The 18685-nt window shown below is 33.0% G+C and overlaps 1 protein-coding gene across 6 annotated transcripts in view; it reads left to right on the top strand.

Moving 5' to 3' along the window:
* The first annotated feature begins 484 nt into the window (after window positions 1–484).
* The window catches only part of LOC128205968 (rho GTPase-activating protein 18-like), a 38496-nt gene continuing 20295 nt past the window's right edge, over window positions 485–18685 (top strand). Inside the window, exons 1-6 of one of the 6 annotated variants that reach the window (XM_052908056.1) lie at window positions 485–523; window positions 3074–3221; window positions 5087–5152; window positions 5816–6021; window positions 10748–10828; window positions 11993–12754. In XM_052908056.1, coding sequence (XP_052764016.1) covers window positions 3122–3221; window positions 5087–5152; window positions 5816–6021; window positions 10748–10828; window positions 11993–12754 — 1215 coding nt within the window. In that variant the 5' untranslated portion in view covers window positions 485–523; window positions 3074–3121. The other 5 variants (XM_052908055.1, XM_052908053.1, XM_052908057.1 and 2 more) reach the window with 5 other exon arrangements.

Genomic DNA, 18685 nt, shown 5'->3' with positions numbered 1-18685 from the left:
TCCCAAATCCATTTTAAAATGCGACGCGGAATTAAATGAAGGCATCGCCTTTAATCTTGAACGAAAACAAAGTGAATCTCAGTTTTTAAAATCTCAATGCAACTGGAAATTGCATTCACTTACAAGTTATAACCTTTAAGTCGTGATGGAACCTACGTTGAGATCAAGACATAATAGCTTATGGGCGCGGTCAGACCGTTTAAAAAGACTTTCAACAACAGTAAAACAACAGCAACAACCTCGATCATCAGCTGCGTATATCAGCTATACATTTAAATAAATTTACCTTTTTTAAAGCCATTGTTTTTATCAAAATTGAATGTACTGTTTAACATAATAAATTATTTAACGTCAGTATGACATGCTTCTGTTTGATAAACAGATTGATTTGTGAAGGACCTAACAATTACACCAACTTGCAAGTATGTTCGTAAAAGTACTCCGTACTTTCCCGTTGAGCGGAAGTTGACTTCGAGCATGCGCATTTTGATCTTACCTGCTGAAAGTGGATAGGTAAACAGAGGTGAGACATGTATTCAGAGATTTATAGTAGCGTAAAGAAATCTTGTCATAATAAGTGGTATGAATGAAGTATATAATCTATGCGAAACTATGATAGTTAAATCCAGTAAGTTATTCAGCTCTTTAGTGTGAATTAAACTGGTGAATTTTCTTGTGTGCTATTTCATGTTTTAACAGTTTAATTGCCATTTCTCCCGCGTAAATGTCAACATTGGTAAAATGTTAAACCATATCTGTGTTTATTTACATGTTTAACTAATTACAAAAAGATTACAAGCCGTATAATCTAGTCCGGGTGTCGGATTACAGTGCATAGTTTTGATTATCAACCGTGTTATTTAGGTTTGGTTTAGAGAATATTCAACTTTAGATGTTTAAAGTGGATAGTAAAAAGAGGTATATATGAATTTAGTTATGAATTTATTTGACAGAAGTGTTAATCAATTATGTTATCTTTTTTATATTTAATTATTTCAAGGTTTAATTAAAAGCTGAGAACTTGTGATGCAAATCTACATGTATACGTACAGATTAGTCTAAAATAATAGACATGTTATTCTCTAATCTCTAAAAGGATTTGCCATACCAAAAATCGTAAAAAAAATCTGGCAACGTACAATTATTTGGACTATCGTACAGATATACTATACCAGCTATGATGTACAGGTTATTTTTGTAGGATTTAGCTGTCACCCAAATGATAAACCTTTTGCGAGCCTTGTATAATTAATCAGGACTGTTTCTAGATTTTAGTTATTGTTAAAGATAAAAAAGTACATTTATAATTATGTAGAAACTGTGTAATATTTGCTTTATGTACATTTACAATACAAGTTAAACTGGCCAGATTAATGTGCTTTAATGTAACATTTTTAACATTTGGACATCCATAACGTTCCCTTAGCGTAGAGTCGCCAAAAACAAAACTCATCAAAGACTCTGAAGCAGCTATTTATATGGACTAAGGTGAAACTAGATTTTTAGGTATGCATGGATTTAATGCTCTGACATCTGAGGAAATGAGTCCACCTTAATGGCCATCAACAGGTAGAAATGCCAAAATAATAAAAAAAAACATAGTATCCCTGAATGCTTAGAGGAATCAGATCAGCTATTAAGTTTTGTTCATTATGAAAAATATCTCAAAAACTTGAAGAAAACAACAAGTCGGACTACAGTATATACGTGTTAAAATAGATCATACATGCATGCCACTTATATCCCGGTAAGCTTGATAGTATGGTACAAACAGTGACTATATACACCCAACCCTCATGATACAAATGATTACAAGTTAACAGGGTAATGGGTGTAGTAGCTTTTACCTAATCAATAACGATTTCATATATTTATTATCATTTATAACGTAAACACTTCCCTGTATGCATTTATTTTAACAAGTGGTTAAAACTTTACCAAGTGACTCAAGTTGTGCATTGATCGTATGATATTATACTTAAACAATGTATATTTATACAAACAAATTTGATGATAAGAAGCAGCCTAATACTGCTGTTTGGGAATGAGATTAGCAAACATGGTCATCAAGAAGTTAAATAAAGCACAATTCAATCTGTTCTGCATCAACATGGCTTCAAACAGTCAATTTCAACTCTTCAAAGAGTTTTGTTTATCACTCTTTTGTTTGTTGTTGCATGTGTAAATTTAAAGCTAAAAACTAACTAGCTGGTTGAAATGACATCATTGCAAACTGTACATACATGTATATGGAGTCATAATATAAACATGTGAATGGATGCAATATTAAATTATATAAGTCTTCATTTGCTGGTTAGTTGAGCCGGCTTCTTCAGTAGTAAGTGCCATGTAATATATAAAAGCACATGCCAAATCGCCGACGGCTGCAGACATGTTTTCTTTAAAACAAACATGTTTTTTTTAAATGTGTGAAGAGAATTGACAGCCTATGATGTTGCATTTTATTAGAAACTCACTTTGAGGTATTATGCGGGGCAAAAACCAACCTCAGTCAGTGCTTTAAAACCTTGAAATGCTAAGTTAATTTGCAAATAGTAGTAATAAATTTAATTAATATTTTAGTTAGAATATGAGTCCTATTGTCATGAAAAGCAATAAAAATAGGTATGGAAATTTGGTAATCTACGTCTGTGGTACTGACAATGATACTATTATATATATATAAATGAACTTTTTATCTGTCTTTCAATTGGATGGTCATAATCAAGAATTAAAAGGGAGATAACAATGTTATGATATAAAAAGGAGGTAATAATATTAGGAATTGCAAGGGAGGTAACAATAGTAAAAATTCAAATGGAGGTAACTTATAAATCGGGGTTTCAATAGAGTTCATTAATCAAGGCTCATTCAGGGCATTGGACTAAACAAGATAATAAATCCATGAATATTTAAACATTCCAGCACAATATAATGAGTTGAATGGTAAATGGTAGTGAAAAAAAATGATAATTTAATCATTGAAATGGAGAATAAAAATGTCAGAAATCTTTATTTTAATGATTCAAGGGCTTGAAAGGACTCATTTATTCAAATGTATTCTGAATTTCAGGCATTTGAAATTCCAAATTTCACGGGAGGTAACTCGTATAATTATGTGATGGCCAAACACGACCTTCAAGACTTCTGGCATGAGTTGGGGGACATTGAGAACAGCAAAAACCATGACGAGGAGGAGGAAACATCAAAAACACCAGATGGTTGGTTGTAGAAATTGTTTAGAGAATATATCATATTTGCATTCACCATTATTAACATAAACAGGCTTTCAATTTTCTGTGATTTTCATGCTTGATCTAAATGTCTTGGGCTCCTATTTTTTCTACAATTTCAAATTTTTGGGGGTGGGGGACATGCCCCCCCCAGTACCCCCCTAGCCCCCAGTACCCCCCCCCCCCCCCTCAGTCCCCCCTTCATCCCAGTTGGCCAGTTTCCTATACATGTATGCCCCTTCAACAAAAATGTATGAAGAACCCTGTACTACATGTAAATTGGAAATGGTGAAAACACTATGTAGTTCATTAATATTGGCTTCAAATAGAAAGAAAAGATTTGTAGTCCCTACTTTTCCCTGAAATTTATCTACGTTTAGGAAAAGAAATTGTTGCTACTTAGATACCTACTTTATGCCATCGGTCACTTGAAAGCATGGATTACTAATCCTTCATACTGGTACATGGTATATTTTTTAATACACAACGGGGGAGGTGGCTTTAGGAATCCTAGAAACATATTGAAAAAGGCCAAGCCGGTCATGCCACTTGATCTGTAAATAGCTGTTACCGTTTTTAATGAAGATGTCAACTCGTACCAAGACAAAAAATAAAAGTTGTCAAAACGTTCAATCTGTGAGAGTGAAGTGGAGCTTTAAGTTACAAATTACTTATCGAAATTAAATATTTTCACTCTCAATCATTTATGTTTATAATTTGACATGAATTAAAAAATTTAAAATACATGAATATTACCTTATGAATTTGTCACAGGGTAGGTTTCCAGTCGGATCTTTATGGCGGCCACTCTCGTTAGTAGGGGAGGGCTTCACTTATGCGCAGTCTTTAGCTTATACTTGGGCGCAAGCCCGCTGACAAGGTCACAGGGTGTACATCCAATGACTGGGGAAATTAGCCCGGAAGAGCCCCTGGGCCTCCTTGTATTCAGTGCCTGCTGACAGACACTGTTGGTCAGCCTAAGAGTAATTGAGTTTGGCTGATGTAGTTTTTCAACACAGAGACTAGTTGAAGTTTTCCATTCCTTTATTTTGTAAACAAAACGTTTCTTTCAATTCCGAGATAACAAATAACATTAATCCAATTGCAATTCCAGTATGTTTTAAGTTCATTTCATGTATAATCATATAAAGTCTTCATTAATAATGATATGGCCTGACATTTTAGAAATATTGTGTTATGCCACTGTGGCTACAGGTTATGCCACTGAGAAGTTTCCTAAATTGAAAGCCCAAAAGTCCAGTCCTGAATCTCACTAAAAATTCTCTATAGATAAGAAACACTCTATAGATAAAAGCTGAGTTACAAAATGTCCTCTTCCAATAAGAAAATGGTAGGAGGGGACATCATTAAACTTGGCCAATCAAAAGTCCTTAAACAAAATATGGAATGGGCCATATAACCAATTAAAACTTAACAATATTATTATGCAAAGGAGACAAGTTAGTAAGACTTGTTAATACCTCTAAAAACATTAAGATCTAGGTGCACCATACAAAGAAAGGTGATAAAAAAATAGTGATTAAACAGGAAGCCAATATATGATTAAACAATTGTTAATAACAACAGTAGTCCAGACTCTATCCACAGTATCATCTGGCTTTTTTATCTGATCAAAAGAAACTAATTTCTTGGACCACCAAAAACATTAAAACTGCAATTCCAGAATATTTCTGAAATAATATTTAAATGTCCTTTTATACAAAAAAACACCAACTACTGAATTAATAAACAATTAGCAATTTTAGCGAAATGAAGAATTATACATCTGAAATATTTATAAATAATTTCACCTTAAACTTGCCTTACTAACATTAAGATCTTGACCTTTACAGAAGGAGAGCGAGAAGCTGATTGGCTGAAAGAGGCAGGCTTTGGTTTCCTCGTCAACCAGTTCAATGGTAAGTGGAATATTAGCAGCTTAAAGGGACTAGACACCATTGTGATTCAACTGCAAGAAGAAAAGAAAATTGTTGAAAACTTACGTATAATTGATATCATTGTGTACAACTTTTTGAATCTTAATTACTGATGTATCACATTGCTTATGACTCATGTACTTTTTGAAGTTTTTGTATACTTTTCCAAATGGAAGATTTACTGGGATGTCTACCCATAAATCCCAGTTTTTTTTAAAATGGAGTTGGTATATGCATCAGAGTGTACAAAATTATCACATGACTTTCAAATGCTAGATACCGTATGCACACACTAAACTGGGAAACCATTATGTACTCTTTTAAAAAGGTAAACTCAGTTGAGACAACAACAAAATATTATTTTTATGATGTTTAATGATGTATTATCAGCCTCATGCTAGTTCATATTGATAATTCCAGTCTAGCTTTGAGGATATAGTTGTATTTGCTGATTTTGGAACAATCTGGTGTTCAATCCCTTTAAGGTTGTACTATTTTATTTTATTTTTTAGTTCTGATTTGTGAAGACAGCAGTTAACCAAGTGGGTTCAAAATGTGATTATAACTTCAACTTACTTAAAAAAACAGATAAAATATAAACAATATTTTTCTCTAGTCTAATTTCTTGTTGATATTTTGTTACAGCTGGCAAGGAGCTATCGGAGGATGAAGTTCGTGGTCTCACAGAGTCATTGCCCCGAAGTCACAAGGAGGTGGTTAAACGACGGGTCGACACGCTGAACGCAACGCTCCGGAAGAAACAGAAGTACACAACCAAGATCGATGTGCGTAACATCTTCCCTAAACAAGAACCGGTCCGATCAGATCATGGCAAAACTGAGGACCCTCAGGTGAGGCCAAAAAAAAAAAAAGGTCTGTTTCCGGTCGCCTGACCGACCCTCTTATTTCCGCGCCGACCCTATACTTTTTATTGGTGTAAAAGTTAACTGCGCGCATATTTAGTACTTTTCGGTACTTTCTTTCCGTTAATTTTCTTATCTTTGGTCTCATTTCGAATTCGGTAATTTGATAAGCAGTCTATTAAAATGGCGGCACCCATGTCGAGTTTGTCAGTGTTGGGACTGAAATTGAAACGTTGCTCCCACAATAAAACCGATAAAAATATTTTAGTAAGCCTGCCAAACAATAAAAATATTGAAGATGTTTGGCATATCTACCATGATACGAACGTTGGTAAATCGAGCGTGACGATAAAATGCTCTACGGAAATGTCTGGTGCAACAAACTTTGATGTTGAAGGTATAGTGTTTGTATTTTGGCAAACCATATATTTTTCTTTCAAATTTCAAAATAATGGCCATGTTTTTAAGATATCACCTGCAATGAATTACTGTGTCTTATCAACTAAACTTGTATTTGTCTTTTTGTCACTGTCATATTCTGCTATTAATGTTAATTCTGCAAAGCTTGTGAAAATAAGTTTGTTCTGGTACTTCGTTGGAATGAGCTTCGGTAGGAAATTATTCGGCCTGAAAACACTTGTAGAAGGACTTTTATTTAATATAAAATTTAAAATAATTCCCAAATTGTATTAAATTTCATTGGTACAATTTTTAAAGGAGTTAAATGTTGATTTTTCTCAGCATAAAGTGAAGTAGCCAGCTTGTGGATGTGTAATTAGAACTGGCATGTGTTCACAAAACATTTATGGATCTCAATTGAGTTTGAGTATGAAATTTTGATATCAGTGTTACCAAACCTCAGGTTTAAACTCCAAATAAGTCAGATAACCAGTACCTAATTATCACTTTCAAATAGTTAGTGTCTTAAATTTAGTACTAAACATATTTTTGAGATTTAAATAAGAAATTAAGTTTCATACTCTTAATTCAGTTGAGAATGGAAACGCTTTGTGAACACGGGTCAGGTGTACTTCGGAGATCATTGAAGTGACAAAAAACAGCTTCTGACAATGTTTGGAATTTTAATATTCTATCAAATATAAGAATAGCATTATAGCACAAATGTGAAATTGGTAAATATGAAAAATTGACAAATCTGAGGCACTCTTTTTCGACATCTGTCATACAGACAAACATGTTCAACAATACATGCATTTATATTCTAGAAAATGTATATCTATACATTATAATTAATACACATTATACAGTTCTTAATAAATGAATGGACTTGTATTTACATTTTATATGCTTTAGTACCTTTTAAAATTGTCTCATACGCAGTTAATATGGTTGTTTTTGAATAAAAGTCAGCCGCCTTCTATTCTAGATCACTTCCCCCCCCCCCCCCCCCCCCCAAAAAAAAAAAAAAAAATGCCTACCTACCTACCCTCTTTTTTTTGGGAAGGAGACCGGAAACGAACCTATTTTTTTTTTTGGCCTGAGTCACATAAGTTAGTTTATAAGCTTTTCAGAGCTTTACAGAGCTTGATATGTTTGAATATTATTTAATTGTATGTCTTTCCAACTAGCTATTAAACTTACCTATGTTTTCTTGAATTTGATGTGCAAAAATTAATAGCCTCCCAAATATTTCATTATTATACGTAATTATTTGTATGTCATTTGGACTTGATATAGAACTTTCCTATCTTTTTTTTAATGGCTCCTCTGTCTGTTGATTTATAAATACTTAATAGCCTCCCAAATATTTTATTTATTCTATTAATAATACCGGTAATATGTTTATCTCAAAGTTTGATTTCGATATGTTCTAAACGATCTCTTTTTGATACCTTCTAAAATTGTATGTTTTTAATTTAACTATTATTTTTTTCTCTTTACAAATGTATTATACCATTCAATGTGGCAACCATACTTACTGTTTATACATATTCTTGTTCTTATTTAGTTAAGGAACTGTTTTTGACATGTTTATGTCAATAAACATTTCTGTCAGTCTGACTGTCTGATAATTCATTAATATTATTAATATTTGGAAAAAAAGAACATTATTCAAATCACCTGTATTTGATTCAGACAATGAGTCAAGTTTTTGAAAGTCAATTTAGACGGTGAGAGTGGTTTAGTGGTATGGGCGTCCCCCTCTCACCCTAGAGATATCTGGTTTGTTTCTGACCAAGGGAACCTTCTGAGTAGCCCCTCAAAATTGACACCAGTACAGGTTTCTATCTTTTCTATAACACTCTTGAGTGTCATTACAGGGCTTTTTCTATAGTACCCACGGGTCCGACTATATGACCCATTCCCAAAGCGAAATATAAGATATTTTTCCCAATCTTCAGAAAAAAATCCCAATCCCCCCCCCCCCCCCCCCCCCCCCCCCAATTTTTTTTTTTTTTAGAAATTCTTTTTACCTGTACTGGTTCATTTTCAACATCCTAATAAATTATGTGATGTGAAGTTTTTTGATAATTGAACTCGGAAATCATTAATTTTATCACATTCAGAGATATGAAATATTATCTGTCATGATTCATTGCAATAGATATTTACACCCCAAGGATTGATATTTCAGCCATTGTGGGTCTTTTAAAGGGAAAATAAACTAATATTAAATCATTTCCTAATTCACACGAGACTAGACAGCTTTTTCTTTTCACTGTAAAATTTACCATTTTCCGCATTTTCACGACGCAAAATTTCCCAAAATGGGCAGAAAAAGCCCTGCATTATATAATGCACCTGTCAATTGTAACCACGGCCCCACCAGATCCAGAAAATAATGGGGACTTTGACATTCTGTGCAGTCAAGCCCGGGTAAAATCCTCTTCCTGCGGGGAGGAACTGCTGGTAAAATTCTCTGCCCCCGCACCCCAGGGACTCTAAATTAGGCCCATTCCCCGCTATTTTTTGAGCGAAGACAAAACCACTGCATTCATCCGGCACTGTGGGGCCACCTTGAAGGTAAAAACATGGCCCATTTCCTCGGCTATCCCCGTTATACCCCCGAACCTGGTTACAATTGACTGGTGCATAAGCTGTCTATTTTCGTCACAGCTAAACGAAATTGGTATAAACTATAAACTTGAGCAAAATACTAAAGGTGCCATATGCAAGTGCCATACTATGATTTATGTCATTGTTCTAGGCATTTTTATCACTTCTGAAATTAGATAGTAACATCTGGTGGTTGGTAGATTTAGTCATGGTAATCTAAAGCTTAATTTGTTCATGTGTTTATCGAAAAAAAATAGTTGTGGTATTGTCATTATAAGCTTTGCTGTCAACTTCATTGTATACAAAAACTTTCAACTTCAAGGCCACAACTCAAAAAACATTAAACCTATTGATATGAATCTTGATTAGTGTTGGGAATCGGTTGCAATTTTACTATCGATGATCGGTTGCACTCAAGTAACCCATTATCGATAGTACAATCGGTTTTTAAAATACTAGATAGTACCTGAGTTGTAGTTTTATTCATGTACAGTATTAAACTCTTAATCATTATATGCATATACCTTATGTCTATGATTGAAGTTATTAAGTGTTGTTGCATAAAAAATAGTTAATTTTCTTGCTCATTGTGGCTTTCATCCGCCATTTTGTTAAAGATAACATGTGAACACTGACTTATAATTTTTTTTTATTTCTTTTATTTTTATCTTTTTTTTTTTAGATAATTGATTATAACTAAATACTATCGATTGTCGCCGATTTCAGGCCCAACCAATCGGTTTTCGATTATAATCGATCATCAGAACATTTTTTGATAGATCGTAGGTTTAATCATGTATTGCAAGGCCTCTAACTCTGGTTTTAATAATTGTAAAGTTATGCCCCTTTTTGACTGTAATAAACATGATTAGACCAGCCGCATGGCATTTTCAAAGTGGAGCCCTTATAAATAAATATTGTGTTTGATGTATACTGTAGCTTAGAAATGATTGTATTTCAGTGTTTTTTGTTGTAGAAGGATAATATTAAATCACATAAACTTTATTTCATGTACATGTAACTTAAAACTTGTACAGCTTTAAGAACAATTTGAAATGAAGATTTTCCTGGTATATGGATCCATTTTGATAAGACCTCATACCGGTTACAAATATTAATTGCTTGTTTTTCGGTGCATTGAAGCCAAGAAATTTGGGATCTGACGATAACAAAGACAATGTTTTACACAACCAAACAATTTGGGTCGAGATAGTTGGAATTTTGATTGCCTAAAACATTCGCATTACTCAACCAAATAATTTGGGAAAGGATAGTTCTGATATTAAAACCTAAAAACAATTCTTTATGCCTTACGTTCAAAGTCATAACAGAAACAACAAATTAAGTAGCAGTAATTTGACATTGTTGTTGCTAGTCTTGTAAATGGTTTACATTTGTAGTAAAACACTTTTTGCATCGTTACAGAACAGAAAAAAAACAACCTATAGTTTCCATGGTAACTTGTTTTTAGTGTAGAGATCATACCTCCACATTAGCAATATAAATTCCATGCGAGCTTGTTTTTAGTGTAGAGATGATCCTGCCGCATTACCAATATAATTTCCATGGTTAACTTGTTTTCACCACAGAAAGTGTCCCTCAACATTACCAATATAATTTCCATGGTAACTTGTTTACAGTGTAGAAATCGTCCCTCAACATTACCAATATAATTTCCATGGTAACTTGTTTTCAGCGTAGAGAACGTCCCTCAACTTTACCACGAGGGTTGAAACTCGGTGCTAACGGCGACACGTCAACATTGTACATTAAAAAGGTGGGCCGTGCATGGCATTAACCCACTAACCCACTAACATAATTCTGTTGTTTGATATTGTTGTGTTGAATGGTACTGTGAAATCATTAATTTTTGATGTGTTTAATTTTAATTTCGCTGAGTATTTATTGCCTCTAATAATTATCACAAAAGTATGAAAACAAAATTAAATTTTTACTAAACCTTGTTTTATGTTAGAATTTCGGACAACTTCGATGAAAAAGCATTGCCGAATTTGCATGCATTTTGCGTGAAAATAATGCCATATTAACAGAAATAATATGGCTTTAGAATATGCATGACACGTGCACTTTAAAAAATAAAATGAAAAATTTGTTTTCACGCTTCTTAATGAAAACAATTTAACTGTGAAACATTTTTGACACCCCATATATATTTGCACCATGATAATCTTGTCATTGTAATTATTATAATTGATCACATATTCATTTTTGTAGTAATTCTTTGAAGTTGGTATTTATTTCAGGTAACAATACAATATAAACGATGACTTGAATTTTTTTAGCACAGATACAGTGAAATAAACCTGCCTCAACAGTTATCATGTTACAGTTCACATTGTTCAGATAATTATATATATAGTCAGCCATCATATCTGAATTCATATAGTTTAATATCCTATTACAATTAATGGTTGATTCATCGTTCCATTTTATGGCTTGTCATTGAAGATTATATCTGATCTCAAATTAAAATAGTCAGCTATTGTGCATAATCCCATGATGTTTTTGTTATTTTCTACATCGAAGGACTTATTTTTAGAAAAAAATACAACATTTTTATTGGAAAGAATCGAAACTAGATGCAAAATGTTATATATAATCGGTCTTTCATTTTTTACTTTACTTAAAAATGAAAGAACTTTTTATTCCTTTTAGACATTATATTGATTTACCTATATACACTTAAATATCATAAATTAAGGAAGTAATATTTTAAATTCATTTTGAAAGCTATCACAATAACACAATATTCCAATATGACTCTCAAAATGTATATTTTAACTTATAATAAGATGAAATTAACTAATAAATATTTGAGAAATTTAAGATGGTAGAAAAATCAAAATTATTTTAAAATTTAGAAACGATTCAAAAACTGCATGAAAGTACTAAAAGCAGATTATATCAAATTGGTTTCCAGGAAATCATGCCTTTTCTGATGCCAACAACCCCTGAACTTTATGTAGGCACTTCATCTAATCCATTTTACTTTGGCTGGCCTAAGCATCTAAGCAAGCCTAAAAACCCTGATAGTTCAAGGCTAAATAAGTCTAACGATGATATCGATAAGATTGCTGCCTCAGAAGTTGGTCAAAACTTAACAAAATCAAAATCTGATGACATTCTTAAAGAAAGAGCAAAATCTGAACATTCAGAAGAAGATTTTCATCACTTTGACCATTCTAGAATGTCAAAGGTCAAGCACAGAATTGCAAGTTCAAGGTCAATTCATCCACACAGTAACCCTGTTGAATCAGGCTATTCATCCAATTGTGAAAGTAATGATTCCTTAGATGATTCAGTTATTCTAACCCAACAAAAGCCATCTGAAAAAAAATTGGATCCAACATTTGAAGTTGATGCCCATAATAAAGGTCAAGGTCAACAAAGGTCAAAGGACTTGCAAAGTTCACAAGATACCAATGGTATTGGTCACAGTCAAGGTCAACAAAAGTCAAATGACCTTCACAGCTCACAACATGCCCTTTATAAAGGTCAAAGTCAAGGTCAGCTAAGATCAAGTGACAACCTTCACCCTTGGCAAGATACTTATGATAAAGGTCACAGTCAAGGTCAACAGAAATCACCAGATAGCATTCACCAGAGTGTACAAATGGCAGAAGTTGATAGTGTAGAAACAGCATTGAAAGTGAGATCAAAGTCAAGGCCATTGTCAAATCAGGTTCGTTGTTTCACAGGAGTTTGTGTGTTCTTATAGCAGAGTGTTTTTTTCTGTGAGTAGATGTGTCACACTGCATTTGGTCTGTTCCTAGTTTTGAATTCCTCTTCTAAAATGGAGCTAATTTAACACCTGAGCACTTTGCCTAAAGTATTTGGAAGTTATGGTTACCACTTCACTTGGGTGTTGTTGTTTTTTAAGGAAAGTTGAAGGCGTGCCTGAATGCAATGTATGGGAGTCAGCGTCATAACTGCACTTAACCTGATGTATAAATATATTTGTATGCATGAATAATACAAATCTAAATATTTGTGGGTGGGTGGAAAGTCATTCAGTTTTGAAAAAAAAAAAAATGTTTATTTATTTTTAAAAAAATGACATACAATTATGTATGATATTTCGAGGGCTTTGGCGCATTATTGTTGTAACGACATCTTTTTCTATATTAAATAGCATCCTTCTTGCACTAATAAATTAAGCCTACTGATTGTTTGTCAAGTCAATATTGGCTTTTGATTTGATGGACAAATTGCACTCATGCGTAAAATTAGTCAGCAGAAGTGAAATACTCCCTTCTATTAAATTTCAAATACAGGCATAAATAATGAATATAAATCAATTTAAATAAAATCATCACTCCTACATAGAAGTAAATGTATATCTTACAAAATAAATTGTCAGCCCATTATAAATGTGTCGCCATAGTGTGTCAGCTCATATTTGAACTTCAGTATCTTAATTTTGATAATCCTTGAAGATAAAGATAATATTTTAGGACAATTTTAAATTACAATGATTCACAATGGCTAGACTTAGATATTTTTCAGTATGAATATTAATTGTCATAAATCTTAAGACTTACACTATTTAAGCGATAGACAAGAAAACTTAAAAAAAAACAATTGCTGAGATATCGCTCAATTATAAGGACATAAATGTTCAGGCCAAGCAAACAGAAACATATGTCTTTATATGTGTTTAGGTGAAAACCGCCTTATTTGGTACATGGAGGCAATCATTCATAAGTATTATCAAGCATTTTAAAGGGACTAAGACACTAGATGGTGCCAAAATTTGGCAAATACATTATTTCCTCAAAATAAGCCTAAAATTGTCAATATGAGGTAGTATGAGGCTGACAATACATCACTTTAAATGATTAAAAGAATATTTTTTTCACTGTCTCAGCTGAGTTTACCTGTTCAAAAATAGCCCATAATGGTTTCCCAGTTTATAGTACCGGTATGTACATTCTGCATGTAAAAGTCACATGATAAGTACAGATAGTCATATTCCGACTCTATTTTTAAATTTACTGGTATTTATGTGGTAAATTTTGAATTTAAAAAGGACACAGTAAACAATGTGATACATCAGTAAGTAAGATTTCATGCATACACAACGCTGCCAATTTTATGTTTTTGACAATTTTCCTTTTTTCTTGCAACGCTATCATCTGGTGTCTAGTCCCTTCAAGAATGCAAAAGGATGTAAATTCAAAGAAACTAACTTAAGGTTGTAGATAAATAATACTCTGATTGTATAGAAGTTTCATCTATGTAATATAAAAACACAGTTGTCTGGTAAACGCAGTGGTCAGCGCACTAGCTTCTCACCTTGGCGACACAGGCTCCATTCCTGGCCTGGGCACATGTGAGTTTGGTTTGTAGTTATGCACCAGTGAATTGTAACCACGGCCACCCCCTGGTCCAGGGATATACTGGGGATAGCCGCGGAAATGGGCCGTGTTTTTACCTTTCAGGTTGCCCGGCAGTGCCGGGTGAATGCCGTGGTTTTGTCTTTGCGCCCAAAATGGCCGGGAATGGTCCTTACTTAGAGTCCCTGGGGTAGGGGGGCATTTGGCGGGGATTTTACCAGCAGTTTGTCCCCACAGGACGGGGATGACTTACCCGGGCTTGGCTGGACCAAAAGTCAAAGTCCCCGCTAATCCCCGGACCTAGGGGGGGCCGTGGTTACAATTGACTGGTGCATTACCAAGCCAGACAAGTGGGTGTCCTCCAGGTTACAGTAACTCCTGTGTCCACCACAACACAATATCACACTCTTGCATAACATCAAACCAACTAGAGCGATTAATATGATGTTGTATATATAATAACTTGTTTCACAATCGTTGTAAATTATATAAGTTTAAACTTAATATAAAAACTGGTGGTGGTGGGTGGGAGGGGGTGACCTCCTCACATGTGTTGTCAACTTGTGTTTTTCATGTATAAAATATCACATATTTAAGTTTTCTTTCAGATTTCACCGCAAAGCCCGATCACCCACAAGTTTGTGAATAATATAACCATAGGCCTAGAGGTTTGAGCCATTCGCCCAGTGTGTAATATCATGCTTTCACTCAAATCATGACCTATGAAGGTGTCTGCCCATCTAATACATGTATATACTGTGTGTTTTTTTTCTATTTTTAGAACTGCCTGTCAGTCTGCATCCTGTTTAGTTTACTGTAGACTGGCCAATTTTTGGAGGGTTTTTATTTTTGTGATTTGATGCAAATCCAGTAGGACACGACATTCAAAATTGTCATTCATATCTTTTGATAAATTTTAAACCTTGTGATTATTGGCCAAAATCAAATAACCATGAATTTAAGAAGAGCATTGCAAAATTAAACTTAACTATATTAAAAGGTGAATCAAATTGTAGGTCAATGCATGACAAAATTGTTCTTATCTTTGAAAAAAGGAAAAACAATTTCACAACTCAGGGGTCCATTTCAGTAATTTAACTAATCTTAAATCTGTAGAACAACACAAATGTCAACAAGTTGATTTTTTAAAATTTATTAGTAATTAATTGTGTGTGCAGTTTTCATATGGTCTGAAGTCAATTTCACACAAATATGTAGCATTAGAAACTTTTGTTACAAAAACTGACACTACGATATTTCAACGTTTGACTAAAATTGACTTAGATCTTTATTTAAAAATAGCCCCAGACCTTTAGCTGTACCTGATTTGAATTCCTTCCTCAAGCTCTTTTATCTGATATTTCGCCTTCAACTTAACTCTGTTTTTTCACTCAGAAACAAATATAACTTTAATACTATAGTGTTAATACATTAACAGTGAGGATAGTTATAATTGCTCATTGATTTTTCGAATCATTTTTAAGTATTTGTGTCTTAAAATACATGACATTTTCGACGTAATGTCAAGATCATAACTTTAGCTTTAAAAGTCTATTTGCGTCTGCTTTATATTAATTTACTGAGCAACATCACTTATACAAACGATTGTGTTCTCACTTAATGGCATTTTCTTAAACCAATAATTGCTCTCGAAATCATAACAAATTATTCAGACTTCCAGGCAGTTCTATATAAAGAGTTCACAGTTATATGTGGTATAAAGCATGACTTAGGATATCATAGATGAAACAGCTATTCTTGCACTTATTTTGCATGTTTAAAAGCACTTTATTTCTCGGGAAACAGGAAAAATATTGTACTGTCATTTTAAATAACCCCGTTGGCTCGAACTTCCAAGAAACTTGCAAAAATACTTCTTCGAGCCTAGCGAATATCATCAGCCAAGTGGGAATACTTACATATAGTAAAAAGAAAAACAGTCATTTACATCTAGTTAGTGCCAACAAAGAAATGGAGGCAAGCATAATCGAGCCAACAGGTTTTGACTGTACACGATTATATATGTGGGGCTTTTCTATTTTCAAAGAAAAAGGTTGAGGTATTTTGATCGCCTTCATGGTGTCATTGTCAACATTGTCCCAGTGTTGGGGTGCAAATCTTTATAGCCATAACTCAAAATCTGTAAATGATATTTCAATGAAACTTGGTTAACATGTTGCTTATTTAACAAACAAAACACACATGCATAGGAAACCCATATCTTTGGCTATAATAATGAATGAAGAAAAAACAACAGACATATGTCAGCATTTGTTCCAGCACAGACTTAAATTTGTGGTCATATTTATTGCTTTTCATTTAATATAAGTTAAATTGCTTATTCTGTCAAGTGTATTATTGTCCTGCTTTAAGCGTTTCATTAATCCTTTCGAATGAATAATTATATTGCTATACATGGGCTATATATGATTTCATTGGAAACATATTGATACTTTTATTTTATTGTTTACTTGTATAGTTTAAAGATCATAACTGAGTTTGACTGGAGCATAATAATGTTCTAAGGCTTATATGAAATATACCTGTGTTTTCACCTATCAATAAATATGACCTTTGCCATAGGTCAAGGTCACAAACTCTTCTACAAAAGGTTACCATAGTGATATTTTTTTTTCTGTGTTATTTTACACTATTTTTTTCATGGACTTATTATCTATGGACATCTTTATGGGTCACTGCAAAAGATATATATGTGTGTATATATATAGAGAGAGAGAGAGAGAAATACCACATCTAATCAGAGACACGTATAATTTAATATTAAAATAATATGAGCTGCAGCCAGTGGTTTTAGGGTACCCGTTATTCGACATTTTTGCATAAATTGAGAGACAAATATTTCATGAACCCTATGTAAATATGCAAGCAAATTATTATACAATGATTTAATCCAATCGCGTTCTGTTGCTTATTTAATGCTGAATGGGAAGTTAAAACTAATTGTTAATGAGCCCTGAAATTTTTTGATACTAATATCTGACTGACGATCATTCCTGATTTTTTTACCAGAAGTTTGCAAATTGTATTTCAAAAGTAGTCTTACCACGTGTTTTTAACAATATAAATTAACTGTAGAATGCAACAAATTTTAAACACCAATTAAGGCCATGATTAATAAAAGTTTGTTTGGTGCTTCCTACCCTCATTTTAGCCACCGAAAAGGCTGAAAGAGTCTCTGAAGGCTGATACTTTTGTGTGTGTTTTTTTTTCTGGAAATGCCAAACAGTCATTGGCCAAATTGTTTTAAACTTTGTATAGATAACAATGTGATTTACAGCATCGTTGTTAACTTTTTAAACATAATTTGTTTTGTGATGTGCTCATATATATATATATATAAAGAAAACCAGTACAGCTGAAACAGTTGTCTCAAATCATGCAGGGACTGTGATTACATTTTTAAATGTATCCATGAAGCTTTCAGAGCAAAACAGATTTGAAAGTTAACAACGATGATGTTAACAATATTGTTAACTTTAATGAAGATGCAAACAATTGGTCAAAAATTTATTAATTTATTGATCTTTAATAGTAATATAATTTTGTATGGCAGTGAAATGAATAAGACCCCTTTTTGCTGGATGCAGCTCATGAAACTACTATCTTGGAAATTTATTGTTATTTAATCTCACTTTAGACGGTAATTATTACAGGTTTATATATTTAATAACACAGCTTAATTTATCTTGAAGGAATACTTCACATATTACCTATTAAATCATCATAACTGCTTGAGATAATATATATGTAATAAAATATGGGTTAATATTTGTGTACAAGCTAATACTTATATACTAAGTATAATGGTACACTCAATCAAAGATGCACTTCATTTCTGTTTTAATAAGCAAGATAGCCCTGAACATGCATATATATATATATTGCTATAGTATATTATGTAAAAGATAAATTACTTTATCTTCAAGCTGCACTCTTACAGATTAACTTTTTTTTTTAAAGAATATTTTTGTCTTGGAACGAGAAAATCTTTAAGTAAATATCTGCAAACCAGTGATAAATGACAGCTGATGAAAATTCAGATCACCGATTTTCATATTTCCATTCAGAATTCAATGTTTTATGGATAAAAGTGTTACAAACAGCTTAAGGAAAATGCATTTTTGAACTTGAATATAAAAAAACTTTGATTTCATTTTTGTCAGCAGTCTTATATTATTAGTTTCCATGCATTTTAGCATATAAATTGGCTCTTTCCAAGACTTAAAGAATAAAAAAGTTGTCAAAACGTTCAATCT

Source organism: Mya arenaria, chromosome 10, assembly GCF_026914265.1.
Source record: "Mya arenaria isolate MELC-2E11 chromosome 10, ASM2691426v1".
In the NCBI taxonomy this organism is placed as follows: Eukaryota; Metazoa; Mollusca; class Bivalvia; order Myida; family Myidae; genus Mya; species Mya arenaria.
Note: the sequence above shows the minus strand (reverse complement) of the source record. Positions and strands in the feature narration are given on the sequence as shown.